Genomic DNA, 16,265 nt, shown 5'->3' on the forward strand with positions numbered 1-16,265 from the left:
ATTAAATAATACAGGCTGATACAGATTTATAGTGCCATTTAGTAAAAACTATGCAAAGTGACCTTTGTTCTTTAGAGATGTGGTAGGTACAGTTTCTTTTATTTTTAGACATTAAAGGCCATTCTAATGTCTGCTTCTGAGAGTTCAGCATTTTCTCATTTACATTCCACATGTAAATGAGATCGTACAGTATTTGTCTTTCTTTGTCTGTATTGGTTTACTTATCAGAGTGCCATCTAGCTTCATTCATATTGTCACAAATGACAAGCTTTCCTTCTTTTTAAAGGCTGAATAATATTCCATTGTGTGTGTATGTATATATGTGTGACATTTTATCCACTAGTCCTCCTATGGACACTTAGATTTTTTCCATATGTTGGCTATTGTGAATTGGCTACTGCAGAATTCTGCAGTAGACATGGCAGTGCATGTCATGTTAACATTTGACATGTTAATTACATGTCCTTTAGGTATAGATACATACCCAAAAGTGGGATTGCTTCAGGTTGTATGGATATTTAGCAATATTAATTCTACCAGTTCAAGAATACCATTTATTTTCTGTCCTTTTCAGTTTCTTTAATCAGTGTTTTTTATTTTTTCAGTATATAGGTCTTTGCAACTCTTTGGTTTAAATTTATTCATAATCTTTTTTTTTTGTTGTTGCAGTTTTTGGCCAGGGCTGGGTTTGAACCCACCACCTCCAGCATATGGGGCTGGTGCCCTACTCCTTTGAGCCACAGCTACCACCCCATAATCATTTTGTTTTTGAAACTATTTTTAAATGGAATTGTTCTTTTAATTTCTTTTTGGATAGTTAATTGTTAGTATATAGAAACATAACAGGTTTTTTTTGAGACAGAGTCTCAAGCTTTTGCCCTGGGTAGAGTGCTGTGGCATAATAGCTCACAACAACCTCCAACTCTTGGACTCAAGTGATCCTCTTGCCTCAGTTTTTTTGTTTTTAGTAGGAAGGGGGTCTTGCTTTTGTTCAGGCTGCTCTTGAACTCGTGAGCTCAAGTTCCCCCTGTGCTAGGATTACAGGTGTGAGCCACTGCACCCAGCCCATAACAGACTTATGTATGTTTTTGGTGGACTCTTTAGGATTTTCTGTATGTGTTAGGGCATGTTATCTGCAAAAAGAGTTCTAATTCTTTCCAGTATAGATGCTTTTTTTCTTTTTCATTTTTTTGCCTGATTACTCTGGCTAGGACTTCCACTACTATATTGAACAGAAGTGGGCGTCCTTGTGTTGTTCCTGGTCTAAAAGGAAACATTTTCAGTTTTTCACTGTTGTATAAGATGTTAGCTACGGACTTGTTATATATGGCCTTTGTCATGTTGAGGTACATCCTTCTTATACCTAATTTGTTAAGTTTTAATCATGAATGGATATTGTATTTTGTCAAATGCTTTATCTCCACCTATTGAGTTGATCATATGATTTTAGTCCTTTATTCTGTTAACATGATGTATTGCTCTTATTGATTTGCATATATTGAACCATCCTTGCATCATAGGTCATGGTGTACAATCCTTTTAATGTGCTGTTGAATTTGGTTTGCTAGTATTTCTTTGAGGATTTTTGGATCTGCAGTCATCAGGAATATTGGCCTGTAAATTTTTTTTTTTCTTGTAGTACCCTTGTCTTACTTTGATATCTGGGTACTGGCCTTGTAAAATGAGAATTTAAGTATTCCCTCCTTTTCAATTTTTTAGAAGCGTTTGAGAAGAATTAGCATTAATTCTTCTTTAAATGTTTGGTAGAATTCGTCAGTGAAGTCATTTGGTCCTGGCTTTTAATTGGTGTTTCTCAAAATTTTAAAAAGATGGTTATATCTTTGAGTTATTATTCTGCTTTAATTACTGTACTAATCAGGAAAAATGGTATTTTCTGAGTAGATATTTTTGACTATAAATTTCAGCTACTTTTCTGAATAATATTAGATACCTTTATTCTAAGTATGTACATGAGAACAAAAACTATTTTACTTAACTGTTGTATTCTTAATACCTGATGTAGCACATGGTCCCTAGTAGCCATTTAATAAACATTTGTTGAATGAATGAATGAAAACTTAATCATTGCTATTAACTATTTCCCCATTATTTTAGGAACTTATAATCAAAACCGTATTAAGCTCAGCAAGAGATGAGCCCTCTGGTCCTGCACGGTAGGTCACATATTCTTAGACTTAATTATTCTGTGTTTAGGATCTTATTTTAGAAGTTAACTGAATTATTATATCAGTCCAGATTGTTCCAGACATATAAAAGCTATTCTGGCGGCGCCTGTGGCTGAAGGAGTAGGGCGCCGGTCCCATATGCCGGAGGTGGCGGGTTCAAAAGCTATTCTGAATTACAAATTTAAATTATTGAAATGGTTAAATGCTTTTTTTCATGAGGTACATATTAACCTTCCTTCATTTAAAAAAATAATTGTGGTCACCTTTTTCTGTCTAAAGTAATTTGTTTTAATTTTATTTAAGTACATTTTGCTTTGTTTGGATTATGTTTATCATTGTCTTTTCTGTAATACTTTGAAGCTCATTAGTAGATATCCAATGAATATTTACTAAATGGAATTAAAACAGAATATTTCTATTGTAGATATGATATGTCAAGGAAATAGTATATTTTAATATTTATAAATATTTGATGAGGAGTTTTAAAAATAACATAAGGTTTTTACTTTTTTTCTTTTCATAATGTCCTAAGTAGTAAAAACTGAGGTTTTTCTTTGTTTTAGTAAACCTTTCAAAGGAAAGGGTGAGATTTAAATTAACAGGTTACTAACACCATGTCTCCTTTCTTCCCCCAAATATCATTAAATTATATATTATGTCTCTTGATAATTCTGGTAGTATGCTGCTACTTCTCTAAGCTTAATCTCTGTTGACCTTCCTGTTTTTTAATTATCTGACCCATGTTTCAAATTGTATAAATCATGGTTTTAACCATTTGTATTCTATTTCTAATTTAAAACTATTTTTCTAGCAAATAAAAATAATGTATGATTCTAATGAGAGTGTTTAAAAAAATAATAGTAATATAAAATGAACTATTTAATTAAATGAAATATAGCTCCAATTTAATTGTATTTTTCCTACTTAGTAGTCAAGTTAACTATAAACAAATCTCTTTGAGCAAATTTTTCTTTTACACTAATCTAAGTTTTAAGGGTTTTCCTATATTATTATGTCATTTAATTCTCATCACAGTTTTGAGAGATTGATGGAATCACCCTATTCTTCCAGTTTTATTAGCCAGAAACTGAACCTTAGAAAGCCAGCATTTGTTAGACCCAAAAGTGTGTTTTATTAAGCTTTTTTTAAGTGTCAGGTGCTGTTCTAAACACTTTTGTTAGCTTCTTGAGGTTTTTAATAATTCTATGAGATAGATACAATTTTTATCCTCCTTTCAATTCAGAAGGAAACTGGAGTCCAGAGAATTTAATTATCTGCTCTATCACCCAGGTAGGACAGAATCACGACTAATACCCTGGCAGTTTGTCTTACTAGATGCATAAGTAATAAGTGACAGAACCAAGTTTGTACCTAGAGTTTAGGAATCTAGGTCTTCTGCCTTTTTTTTTCTTTCTTTGTTTCTTTTTTTTTTTTTTTTTTAATGCCATGACTCAGATAAAGTATATCTTCTGCCTTTTAAAAAAACACTATGTTGTCCCTTAAGAGAAGGAATGTGGAAGCCCAAAACATAACTGTCCAGAGATAGATCTGGGTATTTTTTTTTTTTTTTTTTTTGTAGAGACAGAGTCTTACTTTATGGCCCTCAGTAGAGTGCCGTGGCCTCACACAGCTCACAGCAACCTTCAACTTCTGGGCTTAAGCGATTCTCTTGCCTCAGCCTCCCGAGTAGCTGGGACTACAGGCGCCCGCCACAACGCCCGGCTATTTTTTGGTTGCAGTTTGGCCGGGGCCGGGTTTGAACCCGCCACCCTCGGTATATGGGGCCGGCGCCTTACCGACTGAGCCACAGGCGCTGCCTAGATCTGGGTATTATCATAGAAATGTGTTATTGACAGTAAGGAAGAACTCTGGAAGTTTGATGTAAGTATTGTCTCAACTTGTTTTCCTGTATCATTTTAGTATATACACATTTTTAGAAGGTTGTAACTCCAAATCTGAGCAGAAGCAGATTTGAGCTATATGAGAATAATCTAGATTATTTTGACATGTTGGTGGGAATGTGGAAAACTCCATACAACAAAAACTGTCGAGCATTTGTACCCTCAGTTTCTGACTCTGTAGTCAGCTGCATCCATGGAGAGCTTTTCTTTACTTGTGAGTTTATTGTTGCTTTAGGGTTATGACTGTTTCCTTTGCTAAACCTGAAACTTGGTTATTTAGAAGATTTTCAGGAAGTTTTGATAAATAACTTAGCTTTAACTCTCTAGGCTGAAAGATAGGACTTAAGACCTTCTGATGTGCTATATTAGGAAGAAAATCTTTCTACTTTGAATTGTTTTGGAATTCAGCATTCTACTGTTGAAGTTAAGAATATCAATATCAGGAAATGCCACATATAACAGGAAACTGGAAAGAGTTGACTGTCTTTATTTTGGAACCATGATACACTTTATCAGAAGCCTAAACATGAACATAGTAATAGAACTTTTACAGATTCTAATCATTAAATAATTCTTTTTAAGATGAAACTTAGATGAGGTTATGTTTCTAGGGAAATGAAGCCCCCAAAGGGATTAGGGTGTAGAAAAAAACAAAACTCTATAAGTTGTATGGAGTCTGACAATTAACTTTGTGAACTCATCCTAGAAAAAGTGCTACATAACTCACTGCTAATTACCGCGGTCACCAGGTCGCCAAGGGGAGGACTTCAAAGTTGTCTGTAGTGATATTCAGCAATGAGGTATGCAGCACTTTTCCTACAATGAGTTCATGAACTTAATTACCAGACTTCATATTTCTATTAGAGCTTTTTTTAATCTCAATATATTAATAAGGGTGTGCAAATATTTTTGTTACATGAATGGCTTTTGTAATGCTCGAGTCAGGGCTATAAATGTAACCATCACCTGAATGCTGTTCATTGTACCCATCAGGTAGGTTTTGCCCCTCCCCTTCTCTCTCCTCTCTGCTTGATTTCCAATGACTTTTACTTCCTTCTCTGCACATGGCTACCTATTGATTACTTCCAGTTTATTAGAGAGTACATGTGGTGTTTGTTTTTCCATTCTTTTTCTTTTTTTGAGACAGAGTCTCACTATGTCACCCTTGGTAAAGTGCTGTGGTGTCACAGTTCACAGCAACCTCAAACTCATGGCCTTAAGCTATTCTTTTGCCTCAGCCTCCCAAGTAGCTGGGACTACAGGCGCCCACCACAACACCCAGCTATTTTTTTGTTGCCGTTGTCATTGTTGTTCAGCTTCCCTGGGCTGGGTTAGAACCTGCCAGCATCGGTGTATGTGGCCAGCCGCATAACCACTGTGCTGTGGGCACCGAGCTTCTTTTTGCATTCTTGATGTACTTTATTTAGGATAATAGTTTCCAGTTCTATGCAAACTGCTGCAAAGGGCATTAATTCATTCTTTTTATAGCTAAGTAGTACTCCATGGCATACATATACTACATTTTATTAATCCACTCATAAATTATTGGGTATTTGGGTCGATTTAAATGAGGGTTTGTTGAAATATATATGTTATCTCAGCCTATGATTTTAGTAGTAAATTATAATGTGCCTTCTTCCCACTTCTCTTCCTTAGTCACCAAATAACATAGAGTAACAAATTACTTAATTTACTTAAGTAGTGCTATTCATTCTATGTCTATGAATTGTGGGTATTGTTTGTGGTGGTTTGATTTTATTTAATTATTGCTGGTTGCCTTTTTTGCAGATGTGTAGCACTTTGCAGTTTAGGTATTTGGATTTGTGAAGAACTAGTCCATGAATCTCATCACCCTCAAATTAAGGAAGCTTTGAATGTAATTTGTGTTTCCTTAAAGGTAAATGGAACTGTTCAGTGAAATACCTTGGTATAGAAAGCATGGTCATTTTTTTCCTCCAAATGTGAATTATATCTTGTGCCCTTATGGAAGAAGACATTGAATAGATGTTGTCATTATTATTTTTAATATTTCCTGGATCATGACTCTTTCCTTAGGTATGGTCATACTCCTGAATTTAGGATATCTTTGTGATGACCTATTTTATCTCAACATTTTGCATATTTGTCTTAACCTTATAATACATATTGATGACTCCTAAAAAAGAAACCAGTCATCTAAAACATATTTTTTGGCCGGGCGCAGTGGCTCACGCCTGTAATCCTAGCTCTCTGGGAGGCTGAGGCGGGCAGATCACTTGAGCTTATGAGTTTGAGACCAGCCTGAGCAAGAGCAAGACTATGTCTCTAAAAAATAGCCGAGTGTTGTGGCAGGCGCCTGTAGTCCCAGCTACTTGAGAGGCTGAGGTAAAAGGATCACTTGAGCCCAGGAGTTTGAGGTTGCTGTGAACTATGATGCCATGGCACTCTACCCAGGGTTGCACAGTGAGACTCTGTCTCGAAAAAAAGCAAACACATATTTTTCATTTGTGTTTTTAACTAGTATTTTTGTAACTTATTACTCTGTGATCTTTACCACTTCTTTATAACAATGGTTTTTTGTTGTTATTATTGCAGTTTACTAATAAAACAGTCGCTCATGTAGCTTGTAACATGCTTCACATGCTGGTTCATTATGTACCTAGACTTCAGAGTTACCAGCCTGATTCTCCCTTAAAAATTATTCAAGTAAGTAATTTTTCATTTTTAAAAAAATTATAACCTTGTTAAACAGTCTGAGATTTAGATATTTTGAAATAAAAAATTACTTAACAGTTAAAAAAATTTTTTTACATAGCTAAATAATGGCTACCCATTGTTTTTTTGTGATATTAAAGTTCATGATGATACCTTTATATTTTATGTTAGAAGATTGTGTTCTTGGTTTTGGACAAAGTAAAAGCATTAGAAAAAATACATATATATTTTTAAGATAGGGGCATGCTCTGTTTCCTTGGCTAGAGTACAGTGATGTCATCATAACTCACTGTAACCTCAAACGTTTTGACTCAAGCAATCCTCATGCCTCAACCTCCCTCTAGCTCCCTAATCATAGGCACATGCCGCTGCACTCAACTAATTAGAGAAAGGCTCTCACTGTTTTGCTCACACTGGTCTCAAATTCATGGCCTCAAGCTATCCTCCTGTCTCAGCCTGCCAAGTGCTAGGATTATAGGTGTGAGCTTCTGTACCCAGCTAAAAGATAATTTATTAGTTGTAGTGTTAATTAAATGCTGCATACCAACTTAGCGCCAGAACCACTATGCTACAGGCACCGAGCCTTAAAAGTGTTTTTGGATAGGATATTATTCTATCCCATGCCCCTTTATTCAAGATGGGAGAACTGAGGATTTAATAACCACATAAAGTCACAGGCTAACAAGGCAGAAACAGGATTCAAACAGAAGTTTTTAAGATTCCAAAGTCCAGGCTTTCTCCATTCTACCATGTTGCCAGCCTGTATTATAGCATTAAATATAGTGAGTGTGTTTACATTAGCAAGTAAAGCTCTTTTCTATATAAGGTATATTTAGAGGAATTTTTCTACTTAATGCATGAAAGTAATAATTTTTAAAATGTGGTGGCATAGGGTAGCACCCGTAGCTCAGTGGGTAGGACGCCAGCCACATACACCAGGGCTGGTGGGTTCAAACCCAGCCCAGGTCAGCTAAAACAACAATGACAACTGCAACAAAAAAAATAGCCAGGCATTGTGGCTGGTGCCTATAGTCCCAGCTACTTGGGAGGTTGAGGCAAGAGAATCACTTAAGCCCAAGAATCTGAGGTGGTTGTGAGCTGTGACACCATGGCACTCTACCCAGGGTGACAGCTTGAGACTCTGTCTTAAAAAAAAAAATGTGGCATACAATAAGCTTACCCTTGTCCATTTTTAACATGCATGTTAAAAAATCGAATGAGACCAATTAATATGCAGGGTAAATGATAACATTATATATTAATATTTTACCTTTTAATAATATCTTTCTTTTCAGTGGTATTCTAGTTCTTATGCATATAATACTCAATATATTGTATAATATTTATTAATTGAATAAGCCATATATATTTAAACAAAAAGGCTTATTATATTTGTATACATGCAGAAAAAGACCTGAAAAGACAAGAGAGTAGATTTCTTCAGGTGGAAGGATTATGTAAATCTTTTTGCTTATCTGTATCTTCTTTTTTTTTTTTTTTTTTTTTGTAGAGACAGAGTCTCACTTTATCGCCCTTGGTAGAGTGCTGTGGCATCACACAGCTCACAGCAACCTCCATCTTCAGGGCTTAGGTGATTTTCCTGCCTCAGCCTCCTGAGTAGCTGAGACTACAGGCGCTCGCCACAACGCCCGGCTATTTTTTTATTGCAGTTTGGCAGGGGCCGGGTTTGAACCCGCCACCCTCGGTATATGGGGCTGGCGCCTTACTGAGTGAGCCACAGGTGCTGCCCCTTATCTGTATCTTCTAATTTTTCTGTAGTGAACATATATTGTCTGTGTATTTATGCATATTTATTTACCCTTATGAATTGAATTAGGAAGAAATTTATTTATAGTTAATGTATATGATTTTGCTTCTCTACATGAAGATGGTAAATGATTGATAATTAAGTATACTTGAAAAGCTAACCTAGTTTGGGCATGGTGGCTCACACCTGTAATCCTAGCACTCTGGGAGGCTGAGGCAGATGGATTGCTTGAGCTCAGGAATTTGAGACCAGCCAGAGAAAGAGCGAGACCCTATCTCTAAAAATAGCCAGGTATTGTGGCAGGCACCTGTAGTCCCAGCTACTCCAGAGGCTGAGGCAAGGAGATCACTTGAGCCCAAGAGTTTGAGGTTGCTGTGAGCTATGATGCTACAGCACTCTACCAACAGGACAAAATGAGAGTCTGTCTCAAAAAAAAGAAGAAAGAAAAGCTTATGTAAAAATATTACTTTCACATAACATTATTAATATATTTAGAATAAATCTGTAGCAGTGGTTTTTATATTACTTTAGTGTTTAAGAGTTGTTTTAGGATTATCATTAATTTTGAGCTGTTTTATTTTTTAATTTTTTTTGCCTACAGATCCTAATAGCCACTATCACCCATCTTTTGCCAAGTACAGAAGCGTCATCTTATGAAATGGACAAGAGGGTAATTTAAATTTTGTTTAAGACGTGGTTTTCTACTAAGCATTTATATTTCAAATTTTCAAAGGTTTGTTTGTTTACATAGTAAAAATGAATTCATCTAATCCTAAATCAACTAAATCATAATGTGAGACATATCTTTCTGTTATTTAAGTATAGGTAAATTATATGTTATTTCAAATTTCATGGCCATTTGATAAAATTCTTGAATCTCAGGATTTTAAGGAATGTTGGGAACCTTCTCTCCACTTATAATTATTTCACTATATTCTGCCAAATATGGTCTTATCATTCCTGAAGTTTATTAATTTGGAGGAATTCATCACCTCTCAAGGCAACCATTTGTTTTATTTAGCTTATACTGATAGAAAGTAGAAATATTTCCTGTATTTATAGCACTTATAATCCATAGAGATATAATACTTAGGAGAAGATATTCCCTGTCTCTGTCCACCAAATAATTACAAATGTTATAAGGTGACATTTACCTTAGTAAATTCATTATAAGGGTCCTTTACTTTTTCCAGATATTGTATTTATCAAGTTCTAGAATTTTTTTTATAGTTTTCATGTCTTACCTGAAATTCTTCATTTTTCACAGCTATATACATCTTCTCATCAGTTCTTTAACTGATTGGACATAATTTAGTCCTTGTCTGTTAGATCTAAAATCTGAGTCATCCATTGAGTTTGTTTCTGTTGAATTCTTTTTCCTCTTTACTATTGAGTTCTATTATCCTGTTTGTTAGTATGTCTTTTTTCAATTGTGTATCAGATACTACACATAACACGTTCTAGAGACTCTACCTGTGCTGCCCGGTATGTTAACTACCAACCACATACTGCTTTCAGTTATAATTAAATTTAAAGTTCACATTAAAAATTTAATTCCTTATTTGCACATTTTAAATACTCAGCTACATGGACAAATATAGACCATTTTTTATTATTGCATAAATTCTATTAGGAAAGGCTGCTCTAGATTCTGTTAATTTCCTCTGAAAATTATTCTCTTCCTTTCCTTTGTCACATCCCAATCTTGAGTTCTGTTCTCTAGGTTTCAGTGTTAATTATCTTTTAATCACATTGTATTAAAATTTCAAGTATGTTTGATTTACTGTTTATGTTCTGCCCATTAATTTATAGATCTCTGAAGCTATAGTTATGTTTCTGGACCTATTCCCAGTTATTTTCACGTGTGGCTTGCATCTTTTATCCTTTTGGTCTTTTATATTATTCCTGCTGTCTACCATATGATTTCTGACTGACTTTATGAGTTTGCCTCAGAATTTTTTATTCTTCCCCTTTGTATTCAGTTTAAATGCTCTTTGAACAGGCTGTGTATAACTTGAGGTAAATACATTCATCTTCAAAAGAGACATATACACTGTTTTTAACTAAGAGTTCTTCATTTTAGGTTCTTAGGCTATGGTCTAGAATTCCAAATCCAGTTTGTGAATAACATCTGGGTCTCTAGCCATATGCTTCTATATCATCTCTGTCTTCCAAAGGTCTAGCTACTAATGTGAAAAATCTATACTACCAAGTTTTTATTCCTTATACACTTAATTTACTAATCATTTATTGATCTAAAAAAGTGCGTGGCAAAATGTGAATTCTGGACACTACTAGTTAAGCAGGTATATGTAAGATAGTTCCTATTCTCATGGAATTTAAAAATAAGAGAGACAAGAAAGTGTAATAAGTACTTACTATGAAAAGTGGAAAAATATATATTATACTGAGTAGGATAGAGGAGGAAGTAATTTATTATTGAGGGGGGAAAGGGCTTGTTAAGAGAAAACATCCTTAAAGATTATTTAATAGAGTTTTCTATGTAGAGACAAATGTTAGAGTTAGAGAGTTATTCTAAGTAGAGGGGATAGCATGTGTAAGTCATGGCCATGTGAAATAGTGTGATGTGTTGGGAAGCTCTTGGTAATTCTATATTATAGACTATGAAGTGCACAGGTGAGTAGGGAAAATGAGACTTCAGAAATAGGAAGGATGTACACTATGAGTCTCAGACTTTAGTAAAAGTCATTTTTTAAGGATTTTTAACATGAAATATCATATTTGTGGACAATCACTTAAGAAAATGTGAAAGTTTACTTGAATAGAAGCATATAGTGATTGTTATTAAAATTATCTAAGAATTTACAAGGCCAGATACAGTGGTTCATGCCTATAATCCCAGCACTTTGGGAGGCTGAGGCAGGAGGATTGCTTGAGCCCATGAATTTGAGACCAGCTTAGACAACATAGTGAGGCCCACTTCTAAAAAAAGAAAAGAAAGAAATTAGCTGGGTTTTGTGGCACCAGTCTATACTCCCAGCTACTCAGAAGGCTAAGGTGGGAGGATCCCAATCCAGGAATTTGAGGTTACAGAGAGCTGTTATCAGGCCACTGTACTCTCACCTAGATAACAAAGTGAGACCCTGTCTCTAAAAAAAAATTAATATTCTGAACTAAGGTGAAGGGAATAAAGATAGATATTCACAAAGTAGAATCCATAGCCAAAGTAAAGAATACAGGAAAAAAACAAGATTGTTGGAGGAAGATGAGTTTTAGTTTGTTGCATAGAGGAGTAAAAACTAGGAGGATACCACCAGCAAAGCGATTGTGTAACTGATTAGAAAATTCTAGTCTAGAAATAAAATTATTGGCATTGATAGTATTAAGATCATGCCAATAGATGAGACCTTAATGAGAGACAATAGAGAAGGAAGAGTTAGCAAGGTCCAGCACATTAAGGAGTAACAAAGAAGCAGCAGCAGCAGAAGATTTACTAAAAGTGACTGAAAGGACTACTAGTAGGAAGGGTGGGAAGACCAGGTCCAGGAGAGAGTAATCATATACTAGGTAAAATAAACAGACTCCAAAATGCTTTTCTGATTTCAAATTTTATCATTCACTCTTATACAAAGCAGTAGGAACAAATAAAATCAGGTCTGAACAGATGCAAGGACTCAGTTATATCTTGGATACTTACCTGAGAAAAATAATACACTATTCAATTTACCATTTTAAACTGTGATACCACTTAACAGGGAATCATCATTTAGCACAATATGTCTCATCTTCCTTGGGCCAGTAGCAGATATCTCTGTATTCCTCAAATATGCTTTGTTATTATCCTAGGCATCTTTAGAATGTATGACTTCCCTTTCTGTAGGAGAAACATCAGAATATTATTTAAATTCACTGATCCTTCTGTACTGCGTTGTATTTCAGTACTTTTTATTCTGTTAAATTAGGTTTTGATTATCTTTTGTCTTAGTAGATGGTTGCACATTACATAGAGAAAACTAGATATATTGAATTATTTTAATTGTTATGTTGTTCTTTCTCTAAGAATCTACTCATGCAAGCCACAATATAATGAGACATTTCTCATGCTTAACTTTCAGACTGCTTATAGTACATATATAGCTGGTCCTTACATCTTTCCTTAACCTCAGATTTTTAAGAATATGAGTAAACTTCATGTGAGCTAGTAGTTTTTAGATTTCTCAAATGGTTTATCATCTTTGGTAAATGTGGCCCTAAATTTTTTAAGATAGAGTGAAAATAAAGTAAAAAGAACATTGATATAGTGGTTTTTTAAAAAGAACATGTCCCAGCAATATATACGTTATATACATCATTCCAAATTCAAAACAGCTTCACAATTTTGGTAGATTTTTTTTTTTTTTTTTTTTGCAGTTTTTGGCCAGGGCTGGGTTTGAACCCACCACCTCTGGCATATGGGGCTGGCACCCTATCCCTTTGAGCCACAGGTGCCACCCATTGGTAGATATTTTTAATCCCCCTTTTACAGAGAGAATTGAGGTTCAGAGGGGTTAAGTTGCCCAAGTTCACACTATTGTTAGTTACTAATAATAGAGTCAACCTGTCTTTGGCAGATAAGATTCCAAAGTCCATATCCTTTTTATTAAAAAACATCAGTTTTTTATGAGTTTTATTTGGGGATTTAAATTTTTTTTTTATTGTTTGGGATTCATTGAGGGTACAAACAATTAGGTTGCACTGATCGAGTTTGTTAGATAAAGTCCCTCTTGTAATTGTGTCCCGCCCCCAAGAGGTATGCCATACACCGTGACCTCCTATCTCCTCCCTCCTCACCTCTCCCCTCCCCCCCATTTCCCTACCTCCCCCTTTGTATTAGCTTTAAGGCAAGCATGAAACAAAGTTCATTGCAGAAGAGAAAGGTAGGGTTATGGAGGAAGATACGTTTGTCATAGACAATAGGCTTTCTTGTCCCAACAAAAAGGCCAGTTTTTTAAAACATAATTTCATGTTTATAGGACAGTTTAAGACTAGTACAAATTATTCTTTTTTATTTTTCTGAGGCATAGTCTTGCCTTTACTGCCAGCCTGGAGTATGGTGGCATCATTATAGCTCACAGCAACCTCAAACTCTTGGGCAAGCAATCATCCTGCCTCAGGCTCCTGAGTAGCTCAGACTACAGGTTCAGACCACTGTGCCTGGCTAATTATTCTATTTTTAGTAGAGTCAAGGTCTCCCTCTTGCTCAGGCAGGTCTCAAACTCCTCAGCTCAAGGGATCTTCCCACGTTAGCCTCCCAGATGGCAGGCATTAGCCACCATGCCTGGCCCAATTATGTTGGTCTGTTTATTTGCCACATTTCTTTCATTCCTCTCTATATATGAATTATACAAAGAGTACCCAAAAAAATACACATATTTTAAGAAAGCAAATAACCGTATTAAACTTGTAATACTAAGTCACATTTGACTTCTACAATTATAAGAGCTACAAGGTATAATATACAAGATAACAGATGTTATCAGTGTATATTGGTTATTATAATTTTAATAGTTTTTCCATTTCTCAAATGTATATACAGTTTTTGATACCTCTGTATATATATAAAGAGAAAAGTATATGCTGCTAACTACATTATTGTGTTCTCCCTAAAATCAAGCAATTAGCAACAGTACAGTTAACCTTAGGAAATTAACCTTGATAGATTAGTGTTATCTAATCTGTAGATATTATTCATTTCACCAGTTGTTTCAGCAGTGGCTTCTGTGGCAAAAGACAATTCCAAATCATGTGTTACATTCAGTCATAATGTCTCTCTAGCCTTCTATAATCTGGCACCGGGTCCTTAATCTTTCTATGTTTCTTGACTTTGGATGTTTTTTTAATGTACAGGCTTGTTATTGTATAGAATGTGTCACATTTTGGGTATGTGTTTCATTCTGAATAGATTAGCAATGTTTTTGGCTCAGTGCCTGTAGCTCAGCGGCTAGGGTGCTAGCCACATACACAGGAGCTAGCGGGTTCGAATCTAGCCCAGGCCTGTCAAACAACAATGACAACTACAACCAAAAAATAAAAATAGCCGGGCCTTGTGGCGGGCACCTGTAATCCCAACTATTTGGGAGGCTGAAGCAGGAGAATCGCTTAAGCCCAAGAGTTTGAGGTTGCTGTGAGCTGTGATGCCATAGCACTCTACCAAGGGCAACAAAGTGAGACTGTCTCAAAAAAAAAAAAAAAAAAGATTAGTAATATTTTTTAATTATTAGATTAAATTATGTATTTGGCAGGAATGCCTTGGAAGCTTTTGTGCCCCTGTTAGTACATCATATCAGGTGGCACAGATGTAAGTTTGTCTCCTTACTGATTGGTGCTCACTTTAATCATCTGATTAAGATGGTATTTGCCAAATGTTTTCACTGGAAAGCTACTATTTAGCCCATTTCAATTAATAAGTGTTTGTAGGAAGATATATTGAGGCTCTACCATATAAATATGTATACTCCTTAAGCTCTTGCTAACTGGTTTTGCTAACCACCCATGACTCCTAACAGAATCAGTTCTTGTTTTTTGTTATACTGATTTTCCTATTTCCATCATTCCTTCTGTATTAGTTAGTTTTCCATTGTAAGGAAGGGCTTTTCCTTCTTTCCTGTTCATCTAATTTCAGTGAGCTCAAGATTCTCATTTCATGCAAGGTTGGTAATCCTTCACTTTTTGTTACCAATATTTATTTTGATGCTCAAAATGTCTTAGATTTAGCCAATGGGAGCCCCTTCAAAGTGGCTTCTTTTCTTTTTTGATAAATCACAATTTTCTTTGGGCATACTCTGAATTTCTGTCGCCACAAGATTTTTCAAATTCATCTTGTACTTTCCCTACCCCAGCCCTGGAATTGGCCTTTTCTCCAAGGACTTCTGGTAAGAAGTCCAGAAGTCCTTGGAGAAAGGACTTCTTTCTCTTCCATTGAATGGTAAATGGTATTTAAAAATCAGGACATAAGAACTAGATGCACACTTTTCAGGAGATAGAATCATGAAATAGATAATGGATGTACCCACACACACATACATATTTCTTTATCTGCTGTGGACTATGACAAGTTTGTGTCCCTCCCAAAGTTCGTATGTGAAGTCCTAACTCCAATAGAGTGGTACTTGGAGGTGGGGCGTTAGAGAGGTAATGAGATCTCTGTCATGAAGATAGAGTCTTCATGAATGAAATTAGTACCTTTATAAGAAGAAAGATGAACTTTCTCTACCATATTAAGCTACAGCCAGGGAGTCTATGCTGGAAAATGGGCCCTCACCAAATACTGAATTGGCTGGCACCTTGATCTTGGGTTTTCCAGCCTTCAGTACTGTGAGAAATAAATTTCTACTGTTTAAGCCACTCAGTGTGTGGTATTTGTTATAGCAATTGAAGCAAACATAATATCTAACTATATCTGTTAAAAACTTTGAGTTTATATCGACCCCTCCAATTCTAATCCAACACTATGAGGAGGTTTAGTTTATCATTCCCCCTTTTTCTTTTTCTTTTTTTTTTTTTTATTTTTGGCCGGGGCTGGGCTTGAACCCGCCACCTCCGGCATATGGGACCGGCGCCCTACCCGTTGAGCCACAGGCGCCACCCCATTCCCCCTTTTTCTTATTTTTAACTCTTTGCTCCAACAATGGAAAATGTAGCTCCCATATCTATTATTTATCTAAAATGAATTTACTTCTTTGTGCATTTCTAGGGGAAAAAAGTTTTAGAATTCAC

General features: G+C 35.5%; 1 protein-coding gene across 6 annotated transcripts in view; it reads left to right on the forward strand.

Annotated features, from left to right (window-relative positions):
• The window catches only part of RALGAPA1 (Ral GTPase activating protein catalytic subunit alpha 1), a 222,720-nt gene that overhangs the window by 118,098 nt on the left and 88,357 nt on the right, over window positions 1–16,265 (forward strand). For all 6 annotated transcript variants that reach the window (XM_053593955.1, XM_053593957.1, XM_053593958.1 and 3 more), the window contains 4 exons: window positions 2,116–2,174; window positions 5,876–5,984; window positions 6,662–6,772; window positions 9,151–9,219. In XM_053593955.1, the coding sequence (XP_053449930.1) occupies window positions 2,116–2,174; window positions 5,876–5,984; window positions 6,662–6,772; window positions 9,151–9,219 (348 nt within the window). The remainder of the gene's footprint in view (window positions 1–2,115; window positions 2,175–5,875; window positions 5,985–6,661; window positions 6,773–9,150; window positions 9,220–16,265) is intronic.

The sequence above is a fragment of the Nycticebus coucang genome, chromosome 6 (genome assembly GCF_027406575.1).
Source record: "Nycticebus coucang isolate mNycCou1 chromosome 6, mNycCou1.pri, whole genome shotgun sequence".
Lineage (NCBI taxonomy): Eukaryota > Metazoa > Chordata > Mammalia > Primates > Lorisidae > Nycticebus > Nycticebus coucang.